Here is a 19719-nt window from a genome sequence, read left to right as displayed (position 1 = left end):
TAGGCTTTCGATAGATGCTTTCTTGGAGGAGTGAATAAAAACCCTTCTTCTGGGAGTGCTGCCCTCTTCTCATTCATAAAATGCCTACCTGAGCTCTTCACTGGTGGCTTTAATGAAACATGGTCATGTTTCCTTACCTCCAACTTCCCATTGATTCCTGGCCATGTCTTGCTTCAGCAAGCCCTCTGGGCCCCTCATGTGTGTCTTATAAGGATAGCTCTGTGCTGGTGCCGTGGCATCATAGGTTAATCCTCCGCCCACAGCGCCGGCATCCCATATGGGCGCCAGTTCAAGTCCTAGCTGCTCCTCTTCCAACCCAGCACTCTGCTATGGCCTGGGAAAGCAGTAGAAGATGGCCCAAGTGCTTGGGCCCCTGCACCCACGTGGGAGACCCGGAAGAAGCTCCTAGCTTTGGGTGAGCGCAGCTCCAGCTGTTGCAGCCATTTGGGGAGTGAACCAGCAATGGAAGACCTCTCTCTCTGTAACTACCTCTCAAACAAGTAAATAAATCTTAAAAAAAAAGAAAGAGAAAGGATAGCCCCATGGCATAGTGGATTTGCGTTGAGACACATCCTATTAACGACTCGGAGTCTATTAGCTCATCACTGGTTTTGCCAGGCCCTTCTCTTTCCCTCCGCTGTCTGGAGAACGAGTCCCGTTTGGAAATCAGTCCCATCAGTTGGCAGAGTCGTTTCTCCAAGGAGGTGTGTGAGGGTGGGAAGCAGAACACCCGGCAGGCAGCCTGCATTGGAACAATAATGCTGAGTCACTCTGGCTTTCCCTGCTGTCGGAGTCCCCGATTCACAATCGCAGCGCGGCTCTGTGCAGCGCAGCCTGGTTCTTGTGCGCTTAGAAGTCAGAGGCGCCTGGCTCACTGCCCGGGTGTTCAGGCTCACATCCGTGGTTTTCACAAGAAGGGCATTCGCAGTTTGCCGTGGTAGATAAGAGGTAGTGAAGAGTTAAAAAAAAAAAGGTGTTACATGAGATGCAGTGATTTTTTAATTTAATTCCACAGATGCTTATTGAGCAACTCGGGTGAGACAAATAGCGCCCAGATTCGGGGCTGCTTATCTGTCATCTGGGTGCCTTCTTCTATGCTCGAAACCCAAGATTTGCCTCCAGAGCCAGGAGCTCCGTTCTAGAGAGGTTAGAAACAAAGACCGAGTGTCAGACTCCCAGGTGTTTGTACAAGGGTGTGGTTCACTCCCGTGACAACCATCAGTTGTACGTCACCGATTTTTCCACAAAGCGTTCCAGTCTCTGCATTGAGGAAAAGCTGCCTCCTCCCCCAGCCCTTTAACCGTTTATTCCAATCCGCGCCTGGGCTTTTCCCGAGAGGCATTTTCATGAACGTTTTCCTAATAAGCATTCTCCAGAAACGCTTGGAAGAATCCTTGCATGCGCGGACTTCAGCATTTCTTTTGCAACAAAATAAATCATCTTTTTGTTCCATTTTCCACAGACTTTTTGAAGTCCCCTTGTATGTGGTATTTTGTGACTGGCTTCTGTCACTGAGCCCAGTGTTTTCAAGGTGCGCTGTAACTATTTTTTTTTTTTTTAAAGATTTATTTATTTGAAAGGCAGAGCCACAGAGAGGCAGAGAGGGAGAGAGAGAGGTCTTCCATCCGCTGGTTCACTCCCCAAATGGCTGCAACAGCTGGAGATTAGCTGATCTAAAGCCAGGAGCCAGGAGTTGCATTCGGGTCTCCCACGCGGGTGCAGGGGCCTGAGGACTTGGGCCATCTTCTACTGCTTTCCCAGGCCACAGCAGAGAGCTGGATCAGAAGTGGAGCAGCCAGGACTCAAACTGGCACCCATATGGGATGTTGGCCCTGCAGGCAGAGGCTTTACCCGCTACGCCATAGCACTGGCCCCCATAACTAATTTTTATTTGTGTAGATGAAGCACCATCTTTGCCACAGATTGACAAGGGTTTTCGGGGGGGGGGGGTTGATAGTAAACATTTTAGTCTCTGAGTACCATATGGTCTCTGTCTGCCACCACTTAACTTTGCCACTGTAGCATAACAACAGTCGTCGGCAATACTTGAAGCAATGGCTTGTGTCTGTTTTCCAATAAAGCTTTATTTCCAGAAACAAGTAAGCAGGCCAGATTTGGCCTGTGGGCTGCAGTTTTTCTGTCTCTGATCTGTGTTCACAGAGGTACTTAATCCTGCTAACAAGTCTGTGACGGAGGCACTGCGGTGCCCATTCTTCAGATGGGAAGACTGAGGCACACAGCCAGTAAATAGCACAGGTAGCCTGGCTCTCCAGTGTGGATGACAAACGGAGAGAAGTGGGAAATGGACATGGGAAGGACCCCCTGGGAACTTAGGAAAGCAAACAGAATGCTGAGGTTGACATAGGAGTTCTTCAGGACACGGACCGCTGAGCTGAAACCTGAGCAGGTGAAGGAGGCAGAGGTGGGGGCGTGGCACAGGCTGGGGCCCGGGCTGGGGGAGCGCACGGAGGGGGAGGCGTGGGTGGGTGGCGTGTAGGCGCGGGCGGAGAGGCTTGGCGGGCTGCACGGAGGCCTCCCAGGCCTGAACTGCGGGTGTGGATGGAAGGGGAAGGCGGGCTGTGAGCCAGGAGTTGTGCAGAAGGAAGTGCGAGCCGCGCCGCGGGGGGCGGACTTGGCAGGCTTTGGTGGGAGGTTGCCTTGGTCCGGGTTCGGGTGTGGGGGGGCAAGGATGGCAGGTGTCACGGACGCTGGTGTGAAACCCGCCATCGGGGAGCGCGTGCCAGGCTGGGTTGGAAGTTGGGGTGTGATTTCAGTCTAGAAATGCAGCATTTGACTGGCGGGGGCCGGTGCCCCAGGGACAACATAGTTTCCTCCAGGCGAAGGCAAAGAATTCGAGGTTCAGAATGGTCGTGCACTGTGCTTGTGAGCTGCCTTCTCCGGGAGTCACCTCCCGGGCTGGCTTTTCGGAGCTCGGGCTTGGTCCTGTGTGTTTTCCTTTCTTACTTATTTGTTTGTGGTTGGTGGCGAGGAAATTATTCTCTCTCGGTTGATACTCTCCCCAGTTATAGCTAAGTCGCAGGCTTTTTCCTGTTTATGCTTCACATATTTTAGGCTTGTTTGGATTCTGTGTGCCTGTGTGTTTTTATTGCCTTAATTGGTCGCTTTCTTTATTTCTGTAGTCTCCATGAGAAGCCGTAGGGGAGGTGGCCTCACATTTTTCAGTTCCCTCTCTATTGGATAATAGCTCGATTAAGAGTGTATGGATGTCTGTTGAGACACATGGCTACAATGTGTTGTGTTATTGTCCAGATTTAATTATCGCCGTTACCATGTCCGTCCTGGATAATAGCGAGTTAGCAGTGTCGTTTGAGGGAATGGCGGCTGGGTCTTATTAGCACGTCTTTGACATAACACAAAATATGTATGCAAGGGGTCTTCAGAAAGTTCTTGGAAAATTCATAGCATGAGATAACTGCATGAATTAAAATAAAAAATACGTATTTGTTTTTGAAAGGCAGAGTGATAGAGAATGGGAGAGAGAGAGAGAGAGAGAGAGAGAGAGAGAGAGGTCTTCTATCTGCTGGTTCACTCTCCAGATGTCCCCAGCAGCCAGCTCTGGGTCAGGACAAAGCCAGGAGCTAGGAACTCCATCTAGAAACCCAAGTTCATGGGCCATCGCCCACTGCCTCCTGGGAGCATTAGCAGGAGTAGCTAGGACTGGAATTCGCATTTTATTTATTTATTTATTTGACAGGTAGAGATATAGACAGAGAGAAAGGTCTTCCTTCCATTGGTTCACCCCCCAAATGGCTGCTACGGCCGGCGCTATGCCAATCTGAAGCCAGGAGCCAGGAGCTTCCTCCTGGTCTCCCATGTGGGTGCAGGGGCCCAAGGACTTGGGCCATCCTCCACTGCCTTCCCAGGCCACAGCAGAGAGCTGGACTGGAAGAGGAGCAACCGGGACTAGAACCCCGTGCCCATAAGAGATGCCGGCACCACAGACGGAGGATTAACTAAGTGAGCCAAGCGCAGGCCCTGGAATTTGCATTTCAATATGCGACATGGATGTCCCAAGAGGTGGTTTAACCTGCAGCACCATAACACCTATTCTCTCAAAAATTTTTGTACCAAAATGAGCTTCTCTCTCTCTCTCTCTCTCTCTTTTAAAGATTTGTTTATTTATTTTGAAAGTCAGAGTTACACAGAGAGAGAGGCAGAGAGAGAGATAGAGAGAGAGGTCTTCCATCCACTGGTTCACTCCCCAATTGGCCACAACAGCCGGAGCTGCACTGATCCGAAGCCAGGAGCCAGGAGCTTCTTCCGGGTCTCCCACGTGGGTGCAGGGGCCCAAGGGTTTGGACCATCTTCTACTACTTTCCCAGGCCATAGCAGAGAGCTGGATCGGAAATGGAGCAGCCGGGACTCGAAGCAGTGCCCATATGGGATGCTGGCACTGCAGGCGGCAGCTTGACCCACAGCGCCCGCCCCTGAACTTATCTCTTAATTCCCTTTTCACAAATTAAAAAAAATTGTTTTTATTTAATTTGAAAGAGAGAGAGAGGGAGAATCTTCCACCTGCTGATTCATTCGCCAAATGCCAGCAGCCAGGGTGGGGCGAGGCTAAAGCCATGAGTCAGGCACTCCATCCAGTCTTCCATGCAGATAACAGGGCTCAAGTTCCTGAGCCATCAGCTGCAGCTTCCCAGGGTCCGCATTGGCGGAAGGCTGGACTCAGGAACTGGCCTTGGCATTGAACCCAGGTTCTCCGATGTGGGCTGTGGGTGTTGCAATTGCTGGGCTAACCGCTCACTCCAATATTTATATATTCTGAAAGGGTGTGCCTTTAAAGAAAGTCCTACAATGGGACAGATGCTTTTTGAGTGTAAGTAGTATATCTAAATCTCTGCTTCGTGTTTGTCAAATTAAAAAATGAAACTATGTCTTGTATAAGGGAGCTGCAAAATGTTCATGGAGGCCGGCGCCGCGGCTCACTAGGCTAATCCTCCGCCTGCGGCGCCGGCACACCGGGTTCTAGTCCTGGTCGGGGTGCTGGATTCTATCCCGGTTGCCCCTTTTCCAGGCCAGCTCTCTGCTGTGGCCAGGGAGGGCAGTGGAGGATGGCCCAAGTACTTGGGCCCTGCACCCCATGGGAGACCAGGATAAGTACCTGGCTCCTGCCATCGGATCAGCGCAGTGCACCGGCCGCAGCGGCCATTGGAGGGTGAACCAACGGCAAAGGAAGGCCTTTTTCTCTGTCTCTCTCTCTCACTGTCCACTCTGCCTGTCAAAAAAAAAAAAAAAAGTTCATAGAAAATGCATATTATGAAAAAGCTATGCATAGATTAAAATATTTTTATACCAAAATAAACTTTATTTTTGCATACCATTTCCATGAACTTTTTGAAATCCCTTCGATAGTTATTATAGTTATTTAATGTATACGTGCATACACTCAGTTGACAAAAATTTTTTTTTAAAGATTTATTTATTTGACAGGCAGAGTTGCATAGAGAGAGGAAGAGACGCAGAGAGAGATCTTCCATCTGCTGGTTCATTCCTCAGATGGCCCAATGACCAGAACTGGGCCAATCTGAAACCAGGAGCCAGGGGCTTCTTCCAGGTCTCTCACATGGGTGGCAGGGGCCCAAGCACTTGGTCATCTTCTGCTGTTTTCCCAGGCCATTAGCAGCCTACCCACTAAGCCACACACCATCAACCACAAAATTTTTAAAAAGATTTATTTATTTTTTTTGAAAGAGTAACAAAGGGAGAAGGAGAGATAGCCAGAGAGAGACAGAGAGATCTTCCATCTGCTGGTTCACTCCCCAAATGGCTGCACCAGCCAGGGCTGAGCCAAGCTGAGGCCAGGAGCCAGGAGCTTCATCTGGGTCTTCCACGTAGGTGGTAGGGGTCCAAGCATTTGGGGCATCCTCCACTGCTATCCCAAGCTGTTAGCAGCGAACTTGGTCAGAAGTGGAGCAGCCAGGACTTGAACCGGTGTCGATATGGGATACAGGCAGAAGTTTCACCTGCTACACCACAGTGCCAGCCGCTCATGTGACAAGTATTATCTTCCATGTGCTGGTTCATTCTGCAAGGGCCCACAACAACGAAGACGGGGCCAGGGTGAAGCCAAGAGCTTGGAGCTCCATCCGGCTCTCCCACGTGAGTGGCTGAAGCCAAGAGCTTGGAGCTCCATCCGGCTCTCCCACGTGAGTGGCAGGCACCCACGCACTTGACCGTCATCTGCTGCCTCCCTGGATACATTTGCAGGATGCCGGATGCGAAACAAAGCAGGAAAAAAAGAAAGAAAAAAAAAAGAGCACTTAGGGAGGACTTGTTCGAACCTGCACTCTGCACTCTGATAAGGGAAGTGAGGGTTGCAAGGGGCAGTTTACCCTATGCACCATCATGCCTGCCTTACTGCTAGTGTTTTTAATAACTCCACGCATAAAACAAGGTTCCTGGTGTGGAATTTTCCACTTGTTGTGTCATGTGAATTGCTGAAGAAGTCTTGGATTTTAGAACCTTTTGGGTTTCAGATTTTCAGATAACGGGCCGCCCTCAATCTGGAGTAATAGGAGTAAAAGGAGATCCAACCGAGTGTTGATGGAGGCCTCGGCCAGAGAGAGGATTTCTGTTTCAGGTTAGGGGAGGAGCCTTTGTTCAGGATATGTTTTATTTGGGCAAAAGCCGGTGGCTGCCCACGTGTGTGAGGCACCGCGCTGTGGCCTGGGGCGCCTGTGAATTCAGTGGCAGGCACTGCAGGTTGGTTATTCCAGAGGAAGCCTAGCCACTGAAACCATGAGCCAGCTCGATCCAGCAACGGGAGCTATTCCAGCTTGTCTAGGGAAGCAGAGTGTAGGTGGAGAAGCCTTGGAGTCAGGGGGAGCCAGCTAGAATAGGTTGCAGCCTAGAATGTTAGACTAAGAGTTGATCATTTATTCACTAACATTGTATTTGTCTCTTAGTTGCTTTAGGAATCAGAAGAATTTCTCATTCTCCATTTCTTAGCATTTGAAGGGAAATTGTCTTTGTAATAGATGGTATTATTCTCTTTATGTCTTGGCTCTTTTCTATCCTTGATGCCTACTGATTAAAAGGACCCAGTCTCTCTGTGTGCCATTCCAAGAGGAATTTATTAAGTGGCTTTGAGCACGTGACTCTGAATCCACACCCCCTCCTCCCCCCACAGTGGGTCAGCCTTTGAAAAGAACAAAAGGTTTCTTATCCTGCCATAGGGGGAGCTCCCTAGCCCTGGTTCCTGTGGAATTAATACAGCCATTCAAGGGTAAGGGAGTAAGAAAATGTGTCACGGGATGAATGGAAACCCCTGGACGGAGCCGCCACAAAGGTGTTTAATTGCACTTGCTTTGCCGTGAAGCAAGGGGTCCTGTTTCCTTTCAAGGGTTTCTGTTTCGAGAATGAAGAAATGCCCTCTAGGTTTGGAGGATGAGTGACAAGCCAGGAAGATTCCGTCCCAGGTCCTTTTCTGAAGAGCTGATTCGTGCACTGTTTGCTTTGCTCCCCGGGACTTGCCCTTGCTTCTAGGAGAGTTTAATCCAGTTAGGACCTGGATACTGTCAGGTTGCCTTTAGAAAATTGTTGACTATTTTCCGTTTAAATCTATGTCTCTGTCAGGAGCTATTCCTGAGCGCCTACCCTTGGATTAGATTAGCCGCTCCAAATTTTGGTTATTGAGTGAGAGCCTTGATTTTGCTGCAGCTCTTCCCAGCTTAGGGAAACTCCTGGCCCCCAGCTGCTCAGTACCAAGGCCTCATTTGATTTGGAAATACATGGAGCAGGGAGACGCCCTAGGCAGGCGATGCTGTTTTTGCATTAAAGGTTTATTTTTATTTTTAAATATTATTTATTTATTTGAAAGGCTGAGTTACAGAGAGGCAGGAAGAGAGAGAGAGAGAGAGAGAGAGGTCTTCCATCTGTGGGTTCACTCCCCAAATGGCCACAATGGTCAGAGCTGCGTCGATCCAAAGCCAGGAGGCAGGAACCAGGTCTCCCACGGGGGTGCAGGAGCCCAAGGACTTGGGCCATCTTCTACTGCTTTCCCAGGCCACAGCAGAGAGCTGAATTGGAAGTGGAGCAGCTGAGACTCTAACTGGCGCCCACATGGGATGCCGGCGCTGCAGGTGGTGGCTTTACCCACTACACCACAGCGCTGGTCCCTTTGCATGCAGTTTTACGCTGCCTTTTGCCTGCCTGTCCCCCATCCCCATAACTCCCCTCAAGCCCCCAGTGCAGGCTCGTCTCTTGGACCTGCTAATAATAATAATTCTTGGTTAGTTTCCTCTTCACATCTTATCATCTAGGTAGAAAAATCTCTTTGTTCCTTAAGAATAAGGAAGAGTCCTCTTTATTGTTATTATTTTATTATTTATTTTCTCAAGGTTTAGTTTTGTGTCCCTGTGAAACTTTATTTTCTTTTAAGTTTTATTGGTTTATTTATGTGAAAGGCAGAATGAGAGAGAGAGAGAGAGAGAGAGAGAGAGAGAGATATTCTCTCTGCTGGTTCACCCCTAACTGCCCACAACAGCCAGGGTTGGGCCAGGCAGAAGCCAGGAGCCCGGAACTCCAGCCGTGTCTCCCCCATGGGTGGCAGGGACCAAATTATTGGGCCATTATCTGCTGCCTCCTGGATGTGTTAGCGGAAAGCTGGATCCGAAGCCGGGGCGGGTCGAATCCCAGCCACTCCCATGTGGGTTGCAGGCATTGCAAGCCTCTGCTTAACCCCCTGGGCCACAGTGCCCTCTCGGTGTTTCCTTGCATTTCTGCTTTATTGTCAGAAATGGACAGGTCCCTCCCACTTTTTTTTTTTTTAAGATTTATTTATTTATTTGAAAGTCAGAGTTACAGAGATGCAGAGAGAGAGAGAGAGAGAGAGAGAGAGAGAGGTCTTCCATCTGCTGGTTCACTCCCCAGATGGCTGCAATGACTGGGCTTAAGCCAGGAGCTTCTTCTGGGTCTCCCATGCAAGTGCAGGGGCCCAAGGACTTGAGCCATCTTCTACCGCTTTCCCAGGCCACAGCAGAGAGCTGGATTGGAAGTGGAGCAGCCAGGGCTTGAACCAGCGCCCATGTGAGATGCCAGCACTGCAGGCGACAGTGTTACCCACTATGCCACACCAGCCCCCACCCCCACCTTTATATGTGATCTCAATTCATGTGCATTGGGTGCATGTCCCTTGATACCTGGATCTTAGAATCATAAAAACTTGATTGGATTGTTTATTGAGGAAAAAAATAGCGTTGCATGCATTTTTTGATAAGCATCAATACATTTAAGAATTATTGTCTTATCAGCAGGTGATATTAAGAGGAAAAAAATAGCAAATATATATCTCGAAGATTTGAGGAGATTTAGTAACATTAATAACAGGCATCTGATGTCTTAACATAAGTCAAACGGTAGCCCCAACATTTGATTTTTTTTAAAGGCCATAGGTTAGCTGAGAAAGGTGATTTTTATTTTTATTTTTAGATTTATTTATTTGAAAGAATTACAGATGGAGGGAGAAAGGGACAGAGAGAGAGAGAGAGAGAGGAGAGAGAGAGAGGGAGGGAGAATCTTCTATCTGCTTGTTTACTCCTCAAATGGCCACAGTGGCTGGGGCTGAGCTGGGTTGAGATCAGGGCCTGGAACTCCATGCTGGTGTCCCACGTGGGTGACAGGCCCCAAGCAACCCAGCTGCTTTCCAAGTGCATTAGTGGGTAGCTGGATCGGAACTAGAGCAACTGGAGTCTAACAGGTGCTCCTCTGGGCTGCTGGCTTTGCAGGCGGTGCCTAAGCTACTACGCTGCAATGCCGCTCTGAGGCCATGGCTCTTACTGACGGAAGAATGAAGTCCCCACAGCACCTTGACACAATGGTCCTGGGAACTGCGGGGCACGAGAAGAGGTCCTCACTCAAACAGACCTGCAGGCTGAGCCCGGCCGTGCAGAAAGAAAATTCCAGAATATCTGAAGGAGTCTTACAGGCTCGCGGAGTCCTGGCGGTTTAGTCTTGACGTTGATCCTGGAGATAATACTGCTGCGGAGTTAGCTGTAGACAAGCTGAAGTGAGTCGGAAAGACCGGGGTTCAAATCCTGAGCGGCTGTGTGTCCCCGTGTCACAGGGAGTCAAATGGTTAGAACTTAGCGATTTCCTTGAAGTGCGTGGCGTGGACTTTGGCACACAGGGAGTGCTGACTGTTGCTGTAATTAACCAGGCAGGGGTCTAGGAGGAGACTGGAGCCCACGTGGGTCTCTCCTTCCCTGCCCAGGAAGAACCACAGTTCCCCATCCCACCCCCACCCCCAGCCTTCTGCCCCTCAGGGGCAGCACACATCCTCAGCCCACAGGTCAAGGGCTTCCATTTCCCAAGACCCCCCTCAGCTCATGGACAAGGATAAGCAGGCGCTCAGACGCCCACCCCTCTCTGCTCCCAGGATTCTCAGCTTTGCCACCTTCCTCGGCCCTGAGTTCCCCAGATCTCATTTTACTGCATCATTAATTCCTGCTCATGCAGTCAGCACACACACACACACACGTGCATGATTGTGCATACATGCTCACGTGGGCACCTGCCGCACACACACGCACACTGGACTCGTGGGCTCCTTTTACTGTAATTCCGATTGGTTTCTGCGCAAGCTCCCGTTGTTTGCATCTCCTACCTCTGCTGAACTCCTGAGGCTGAAATCTGCATGTACCATCAACCAAATCCCCATCCAGCCCCCAGCGTCCTTCCCATGCCTTGGCTTCCTGCCCTCAGTGGGCTGCGGCCCCTCTAAGAACACTGCTTCCCCCCCTGCTCTGGCTCGGGCTCCTTAACAGCTCCTTGATCCTCACTGCCGCCTCCAGCAGTCTCCGTCCTCTTTAATGTCAGGACATCGAACCACCTCAGTGCTACAGCCGTCTCCCTAGCTGTCATTTGCCATCATTTCCCAAAGAGTTCAGCTCCTTCTGCAACTGTCGCTCTCTCCAGCACAACGGGGCAAAGCCGATACACACAGCTACGAACCCTCTCACCTCCTGGCTCTCAGCGTCTTGAATGCCTCTTCTCCAGCAACACCTGCCATCTGCCCGACTTCCATCATCCACTGTTGCTGTCCTGCAGACGCAAACTCCCCCATGGTCTCTGTTTCATGCACTCCCATCTCTGGACACCACTCTCTCTAGCAACCCAGCTCCAACAAGTCCTGGAGTCCATGGGCAACCCCAGGCCACTAACTCTACTGGCTATTCACTGTTCTTCATCCCCTGATATCTTTCCTTGCATTTTTTTAGATTTATTTATTTATTTGAAAGGCAGAGTTACAGAGAGAGAGAAGGAGAGGCAGAGAGAGAGAGAGAGAGAGAGAGAGATTGAGGTCTTCCACCTGCTGGTTCACTCCCCAGTTGACTGCAATGGCTGGAGCTGGGCTGATCAGAAGCCAGGAGTCAGGAGCTTCCTCCAGGTCTCCCACGCAGGTGCAGGGACCCAAGGACTTGGGCCATCTTCCACTGCTTTCCCAGGCCATAGCAGAGAGCTGGATCAGAAGTGGAGCAGCTGGGACTTGAACCGTCGCCCATATGGGATGCCGGCACTGCAGGCGACGGCTTTGCCTGCTATGCCACAGCACCGGCCCCTATCCTTGCACTCTTATCTTTATTTATTTATTTGAGAGGGAGAGAGAGGAGAGCCGCCATCTGCTGTTTCATTCCCCAAATGTCCACAACAGCCAGGGCTGGGCTGGGGCCAAAGCCCCGGAGCTGGGGACCCAATCCAGGTCTCCCAACTGCTTGAGCCATCGCTGCTGTGCCTCGCACAGTGTGTCCTAGCAGGAATCTGGAATCAGCTCCCCTAGCATCTGGGGCGTGAACCAGGGGATGTGAACTCCTCTCTCTCTGTTTTCTCTGCCTCTCAAGAACAAACAAGCAAGCAAGCGTGTCCACGCTGTTTCTAAAGCCCTGGGCCCCAGCTGGTCGTAAGCTTGTGCGCCATGTGCCCGAGCCCTGAGTGACCGCTCTGCGCAGTTTGGCTGTGTTCCGATGGTTCCCGAGGCTTCTCGTTTGATAGCTGTGTTGTTCTTTCTGTTGACAGCGGAACAGGAAGACACTCAGAAGAAGACCTTCACCTGCTGGATAAACTCGCAGTTGGCAAAGGTGAGGAAAGAACGGGCACATGAAGCCAGAAATGTAGTTAATTCCCCTTCCTTTGTCAGGTGGCCCCGAGCCGGCCATTAAGAAAGGCGCTGGCCCGCGACAGGTTGTGGGATATCTCTTCTTGAGAGAGTGTGCCGAAAGTCAGCTCCATCTTGTTTTTGTGTATTTGATACGGCAGGAGCTAAGACAGTATGAAAACAGAAATAGTTCAAGGACGCGAAATGATGGTGATTTGTTGGTATTGACCCTGCCATCCGCCCTGTAATTGTGATGACTTTGACTACTCCTGACAACCTTCCTGCCAGGTAGATGGTGTTATTCCTGTTCCGAGGGGAAAGAAGGTCAGGCCCAGAGAAGTTGTGTGACTCACCCACATCACACAGCTTGTAAGTAGCCGTGCAGGGATGCAAAACTAGGCAGCCTGGGCCCCAGCGGCCGTGATCAGGATCTTGGGGCCATTCTAGCCCTTGGTGATGCCGGCTGCCAGAGTAACCTGGACACATGATGAGCCAGCCTGTCTTCCCAGGGCCCCCAGCCTGTGCCCACCTGCCTGTCCCCACCTGATGCTTGTGATTCTAAAAAAGGACACATGGACGAGCAGGTGCAGGCGGGTGGGCGTCACTCCTGGCTGATTCTGAACATCTTGCCCTCACTGCCGTGCACGGATTTTAAACTCAGTGCAGGCTCCACGCTGGAGTGTTGTGTTACTACGCGTTTGCCACGAGATACAGCATGGTCACTACTTTTCCTGTCAGGGCTTGATAAGGAGTGTGCATGCTCTTGATCACTCTTTTAATTTAAAAGGAAATTGCCCTCCTTCTGGGCTCTTTTTTTTTTTTAAAGATTTTATTTATTTATTTGGGAGAGTTACAGAGAGAGAGAGAGAGGTCTTCCATCCACTGGTTCACTCTCCAAATGGCCGCACGGCTGGAGCTGCACCGATCTGAAGCCAGGAGCCAGGAGCTTCTTCCAGGTCTCCCATGCGGGTGCAGGGGCCCAAGCACTTGGGCCATCCTCCACTGCTTTCCCAGGCCATTAGCAGAGAGCTGGATTGGAAGAGGGGCAGCCAGGACTCCAACCGGCACCCATATGGGATGCTGGCGTCACAGGCGAAGGATCAACCTACTGCACCACAGCGCCGGCCCCTGGGCGTTTTCGAAGCACACTTGTGTTGGGGGCGCAGTCTGATTTATTTTCTCTCGTGACCTCTGCAGCACACGCCGCCCTCAGCTGTGTCAGACCTCTTCACCGACATTAAAAAGGGCCATGTGCTCCTGGACCTGCTCGAAGTACTCTCGGGCCAACAGTTGGTAAGAGCTTTAAATGACACCAGCCAACTTGTTGTTGTCGACTTTTTTAAAAAGCGTGTTTCCGGTTTCTCAGTAACATGTTTGCTTGACCATCACAGCCGCGGGATAAAGGACTTAATCCGTTCCAGTGCAGAATCAATATAGAACACGCCCTGACATTCCTGAAGAACCGATCGGTGAGCATACAGTTCACCTGCAAAATTATCAGAGTGATTAAGGCCATGGAGTCTTTGTTTCCCTTTTAACCCGTGTGTCCTGCTTTTTCAGATCAAGCTCATCAATATCCATGTTGCTGATATCATAGATGGAAACCCATCCATTATCCTCGGCCTTATTTGGACAATAATACTGCATTTCCATGTGAGTAGTTTGAGGATACGGCTTTTTTTTTTTTTTTCTGTGCAAATTACTGCTGTCTGTATGCCGCTCGGGTCAGTCCCCAGCTGCTTCCAAAAACAGGGCACACTCTGGAAGCTTCTCTCAAGTAGAAAACCTGGAGCAGACTTTTTGCCATTGTTGTCACCACTTTCAGCTGCAAGTTCAATGCTGAATTGTCAGAGGGCCTGATTTCTCCGTGAGGTCAGAACCGGTCTGGGCAGAACCTGTGCGGTAAACGTTTGCGGATTGTTGTTTGTTTCCCGGGACAAGGAAGGGAGAGGGAAGTTTCTGGAATCAGTCCTTGAAATATGACCCACTCAACTTGCACTGATCTCCCCTGTTTTTGAGGGGCTCCCCCTACCTCGGTCTAGTGCATCTGAATAACCCAGCAATGTCCAGTTCTTTCCCAACTCACTTTCAGACTTGGTGATTCTGTGGCTCTCACTGAACAGTTAACATATCTTAGTGATCATTGTGGGACACTGAGATAGAGTGATGGCTACAGTCTTGACTTCATGAAGCTTAGGGTGGAGACGCGGGAGAGCACTTCAAAAAGTTTATAGAAAATGGAATTCAAAGATACGTTGGTTTGGGTGCAAACAGTTTTGAAGTCCATGCGTTGTTTCTCCCTTGTGTGAGTTTCAGAATTGTTTTGGCACCAACATAAACTTAGCTTTTAATTTCATTTTCCACGCACTTTAAAAAGATTTCGAAAATTTTATTTTTTGTTTGCTTGAAAGGCAGAGAGAAAAGTAGAGAGAAACAGAGACCCCCCTGTCCACTAGTTCACTCCCCAAATGCCTGCAACAGCCATGGCTGACCAGGCTGAAGCCAGAGGCCTGGTACTGTTTGAGTCTTCCATGTGGGTGGTGGGGACCCGAGTTCGTGGGCCATCACTTGCTGCCTCCCCAGGGTGTGCATTAGCAGAGACCTGGGCCGGAAGTGGAGCCAGGCCTTGACCCCAGGCACTGTGCTATGGGATGTGGGTGCCCCAGGGGGAGTTCTGAATTCCCTCATGCTCCTATGTTCTTGCAGCCTTGAGATTTTTAGTGCAAGTTTTTGTATTACCTGAAATTCAGTTACACTTCTTCGATCTTTTCAATTACTTTAAGAATACCTTAAACATGTTTGTGGGAGGGGCTGGTGCTGTGGAGCAGTAGGTTAATCCTCTACCTGGTCACTCCCCAAATGGCTGCAACAGCCAAAGATGGACTGACCCAAAGCCAGGAGTAGGAGCTTCTTCCAGGTCTCCCACGTTGATGCAGGGACCTCAGGACTTGAGCCTTCTTCCACTGTTTTCCCAGGCCATTAGCAGGGAGCTAGATCAGAAGTGGAGCAGCTGGGGCTCGAACCAGTGTTTATATGGGATGCCAGCATCACAGGTGGTAGCTTAACCCTCTGCACCACAGCACCAAGCCCCATAGTTTTTTCTTTGTATGAATTTTCCATGAACTTTTTGAACATACTCATATGCATCTCAAAAAATTTTTGCACCAAAATAAACTTACCATTTTATTTCATTTTCCATGAACTTGTTAAAATGCTGTTGTACATATGTGGCTCCATTTTCAGATTATCTATTCCATTCTGTTATTCATATTTACACCAGTGTTATACTGAATTAATTTCTGCAGTTATATAGTAAGTCTTGATAGTAAAAGTCTTGGTAGTAAAAGTTGTCTAACTTGTCCTTCAAGGTTATCTCAGCTACTCTTTCCTTTTTGTGTTTTCATGTAAGTTTTATGTAGAGGTTATCAGTTACACACAGACACACACACACACGCACACACACACATATGGTCTGTTGGAGTTTTTATTGCATTGAATGTATGGGACATTTTGGAAAAAATAGACAGCTCTAAGATATTGCATCTTCTACTGCATGCATATACTACTTTAGTTATTGTTCTGTTGGAAATATTCTAATTTTCGTTATGATTTCTCATTTGATTCATGGGTTACAGGAAAATCTACTGCTTAACTTTCCAAGGGCCTGCTTATTTTTTTTAAAGATTTATTTATTTATTTGAAAGTCAGAGTTACACAGAGAGAAAAGGAGAGGCAGAGAGAGAGAGAGAGAGAAGTCTTCCATCCGATGGTTCACTCTCCAGGTGGCCGCAATGGCCAGAGCTGTGCTGATCCAAAGCCAGGATCCAGGAGCTTCTTCCAGGTCTCCCACGTGGGCGCAGGGGCCCAAGGACTTGGGCCATCTTCTACTGCTGTCCCAGGCCACAGCAGAGAGCTGGATTGGAAGAGGAGCAGCTGGGCCTCGAACCAGTGCCCATATGGGATGCTGGCCCTGCAGGCAGCGGCTTTACCCACTATGCCACAGTGCCGGCCCCATGCCTGCTTATTTTGACTGTTAAATCTGTCTAGAGTTTCAGTGTGATCATAGAACATGGTGGTGTCAATCCTGCACAGCTGCCGAGGCTTGCCTTGTGGCTCTGTGTGGTTCATTTTGGTCAGTGTTCTGTAGGCTGATCCAGGAGCAAGAGGATGGTCTGCTGTGCCTAGCAGAGCAATGCCAATCAAATAAGTTTGCCAATCACATCATTCATGTCTGTTACTGGGAGAAGTAGATCAAATACTTCTGTTTGTGGTCTTTTTTTTTTTTAAATTTTTTGACAGGCAGAGTGGACAGTGAGAGAGAGAGAGAGACAGAGAAAGGCCTTCCTTTGCCGCTGGTTTACCCTCCAATGGCTGCTGCGGCCGGCGCACTGAGCTGATCCGAAGGCAGGAGCCAGGTGCTTCTCCTGGTCTCCCATGGGGTGCAGGGTCCAAGCACTTGGCCATCCTCCACTGCACTCCCTGGCCACAGCAGAGAGCTGGCCTGGAAGAGGGGCAACCGGGACAGAATCCGGCACCCCGACCGGGACTAGAACCCGGTGTGCTGGCGCCGCAAGGCGGAGGATTAGCCTAGTGAGCCACGGCGCCGGCCTGTTTGTGGTCTTATCCTTTAAAGTTTTAGAGAGATGCTATCTTGCCCTCCAAAAAATTTGAACCAATTTGTACAATTACTACTAGTTTTAAAAAATTCAATTTCTCACACTTAAACTATCACTGGTATTGCTATTTATTTTCTTTTTTTGCTTGTTTTATATAGTAAAAGCCATCATTTTGTTGTATACATTTCAATTTTTTAAATCAATAATGGGATTGTTTTTTGTGTAAGAGGTGGTTTTTTTTTTCTTTCTTGGGACTTATCTGTCCATGCATTTGATCAATCTGTACATTTGTTTTTAAAGATTTTATTTATTTATTTGAGAGGCAGAGTTACAGACAGTGAGAGGGAGAGACAGAGAGAGAGATTTTCCATCTGCTGTTTCACTCCCCAAATGGCTGCAACGGCCAGAGCTGGGCCAATCTGAAGCCAGGAGCCAGGAGTTTCTTCTAGGTCTCTTACATGGGTGCAGCGGCCCAAGGACTTGGGCCATCTCCTGCTTTTCCATGCCATAATGGGGAGCTGGATTGGAAGGGGAGCGGCCAGGACTAGAACCAGTGCCCATATGGGATGCCGGTGCTGTAGGCAGAGGATTAACCTACTGAGCCACAGCACCAGCCCCTACATTTGTTCTGAATGGTTGATGATCAAGGATGCGTTTCAGCTGATCCAGTCTCTAAAGCTACCCTCGAGGAGGAGCCTGCTTTAGTTCAGTTCGATGTAGTTTGACAAGTGTTGAACTCCAGAAAATGCTCTGTAAGCGCTTTAGGGAAACAAACAGGGGCTTTCCTTCAGTGCAGGCGGGTGTGCCTGGGAGCGGAGAGGCATGGCCCGAGCTCGGCCAAGGTGCAGCCCTAGGTGGCGAATGCTGTCATTCAAGGATTTTTCCAGTGCTCACTTCGCCGCGGGTACATTGGCCCTGTCGCGGGTCTTGCTTTGGCTGCAGATTTTGGTCCTGATTCTGTGTGTCTTCACCGTTACGCCTTAGATCGAGGAGCTGGCCCGGACTCTTTCTTGCAATTACAATGAACCTGCCGCGGCTGAGGTGAGCGTGGTGGATTCGTCTCCTACCTCAAGTCCTCCAGCTAAGAAGTGCTCCAAGGCCCAAGAAAGATGGAAGCTGTCCGCCAAGAAGGCTCTCCTGCTGTGGGCCCAGGAGCAGTGTGCCACGTGAGTAGCTTGCTGGGATGAGAAGAGACGCACAGGCCACCCACTCAACCTCGTGGACTCCTAGGTCTGGAAAATCAGGCTGGCTGGGTGGAGCGCGTGTCCAGAAGCCTCCATCTCAGATAAAGGAAATGTTCCCCGTCTCCGTTCCTTTCACAATGAATCTTCCAAATGCGGAGGTCCCTGAGCCCGGCCACTCTTGGCTTGGAAGGCTATAAGGTCTTGTTATCTGGGCAGTCTCTCCCTGCCCCCCTGTGCCCTGTTTTGGTGGCCTAGTCTAGGTGGAAATCAAGTAGTGCTCAGATAGTCTGTTCTTCATACACAGTTCCCCTGTGCGCTGCAGGGTCGAATTCAATGTAAAAGATTCCCCCCCCCCGCCACGGTGAGCTCTTTCAAAGTCAAGGCTATGTCTCAGTTGACTGTATAGCCCCAGACCTTTGCATAGTGTGAGTTCATGGTAGTCGTGTACTCATGAATGGGTGGAATGAATAAAGGAGCCACTGAATAAATAGCAAAATTATCTCTTGGAGGTGTAAGTGATTTCATGAAGGGCACGTTTCCTACTGACTGGAAATAGCTCAGTACACAAAGAGATAAGAGAATGAGCATTTTTAAAAAAAGATTTATTTATCTATTTAAAGATGTATTTATTTATTGGAGAGGCAGAGTTACAGAGAGAGAGAGAGAGAGGTCTTCCATCTGCTGGTTCACTCCCCAGATGGCCATAACAGCCAGAGCTGGACCAATCCGAAGCCAGGAGCCAGGAGCTTCTTCTGGGTCTCCCATGTTAGTGCAGGGGACCAAGGACTTGGGCCACCTTCTACTGCTTTCCCAGGCCACAGCACAGAGTTGGATCGGAAGAGGAGCAGCCGGGACAGGAACTGCTGCTCGTGTGGGGTGTCGGCACCGCAGGTGGAGGCCCAGCCCACTACGCCGCAGCACCGGCCCCATCATTTCAGTTTTACAAAGGGCAAGATGCTGACTTTCCCATGGTAACCACCGGCTGGGGTGCTGTTTGGAGGCATAAGATGCAGTAGGAGAGCTGTGCAGTGCAAAGGGCATTCCTTGTCGTCTCCTAGCACTGGCCCGGGGAAGAGAACCAGAAATAGGGAACACATTCCTTCCAAGTAAGGAAGGTGAGGGAGGTTAATTTCTAACCAAAGATGAGGGAGGTTAATTTCTGCCTTCAGCCTCACTTTTATTTGTTGCTCATCCTCTGTATTTTTTGAGAGACGGAAATCATCTATGCAGATTTGAAACATGGTAGGTGGACTTTGTCTGGAATCTTCTAGAGACAGTGTTCCTTTTTTGATTAAACAAATATGTGAAAAGCATGGTGATACTAAATTCAGATTTATTTCATTTGTGTATAAATGACCTTCCAGCTGTTTGAGTCTCATTTGAAGGGTCTTCAAAAAATTCACGGAAAAAGCATATTATAAAAAAAAATCTATTGGCTGGTGCCGCAGCTCACTAGGCTAATCCTCCACCTGCGGCGCCGGCACACCGGGTTCTAGTCTCAGTCAGGGCGCCAGATTCTGTCCCAGTTGCCCCTCTTCCAGGCCAGCTCTCTGCTGTGGCCCAGGAGTGCAGTGGAGGATGGCCCAAGTGCTTGGGCCCTGCACCCCATGGGAGACCAGGGGGAAGCACCTGGCTCCTGGCTTCGGATCAGCGCGGTGCACCGGCCGCAGCAGCCATTTGAGGGTGAACCAACGGCAAAGGAAGACCTTTCTCTCTGTCTCTCTCTCTCTCTGTCCACTCTGCCTGTCCAAAAAAAAAAAAAAAAAAAAAAAGCTATTGGGGCTGTTGCTGTGGTGCAGTG

The 19719-nt window shown here is 49.7% G+C and overlaps 1 protein-coding gene across 8 annotated transcripts in view; it reads left to right on the top strand.

Moving 5' to 3' along the window:
- The window catches only part of SYNE2 (spectrin repeat containing nuclear envelope protein 2), a 394119-nt gene that overhangs the window by 71933 nt on the left and 302467 nt on the right, over positions 1-19719 (top strand). For all 8 annotated transcript variants that reach the window (XM_051826403.2, XM_051826401.2, XM_051826405.2 and 5 more), the window contains exons 3-7: positions 12040-12101; positions 13316-13411; positions 13510-13587; positions 13679-13771; positions 17719-17900. In XM_051826403.2, the coding sequence (XP_051682363.2) occupies positions 12040-12101; positions 13316-13411; positions 13510-13587; positions 13679-13771; positions 17719-17900 (511 nt within the window). The remainder of the gene's footprint in view (positions 1-12039; positions 12102-13315; positions 13412-13509; positions 13588-13678; positions 13772-17718; positions 17901-19719) is intronic.

This window comes from Oryctolagus cuniculus, chromosome 20, assembly GCF_964237555.1.
Source record: "Oryctolagus cuniculus chromosome 20, mOryCun1.1, whole genome shotgun sequence".
NCBI classification, from domain to species: Eukaryota; Metazoa; Chordata; class Mammalia; order Lagomorpha; family Leporidae; genus Oryctolagus; species Oryctolagus cuniculus.
This window is presented reverse-complemented; position numbering and strand designations above follow the sequence as displayed.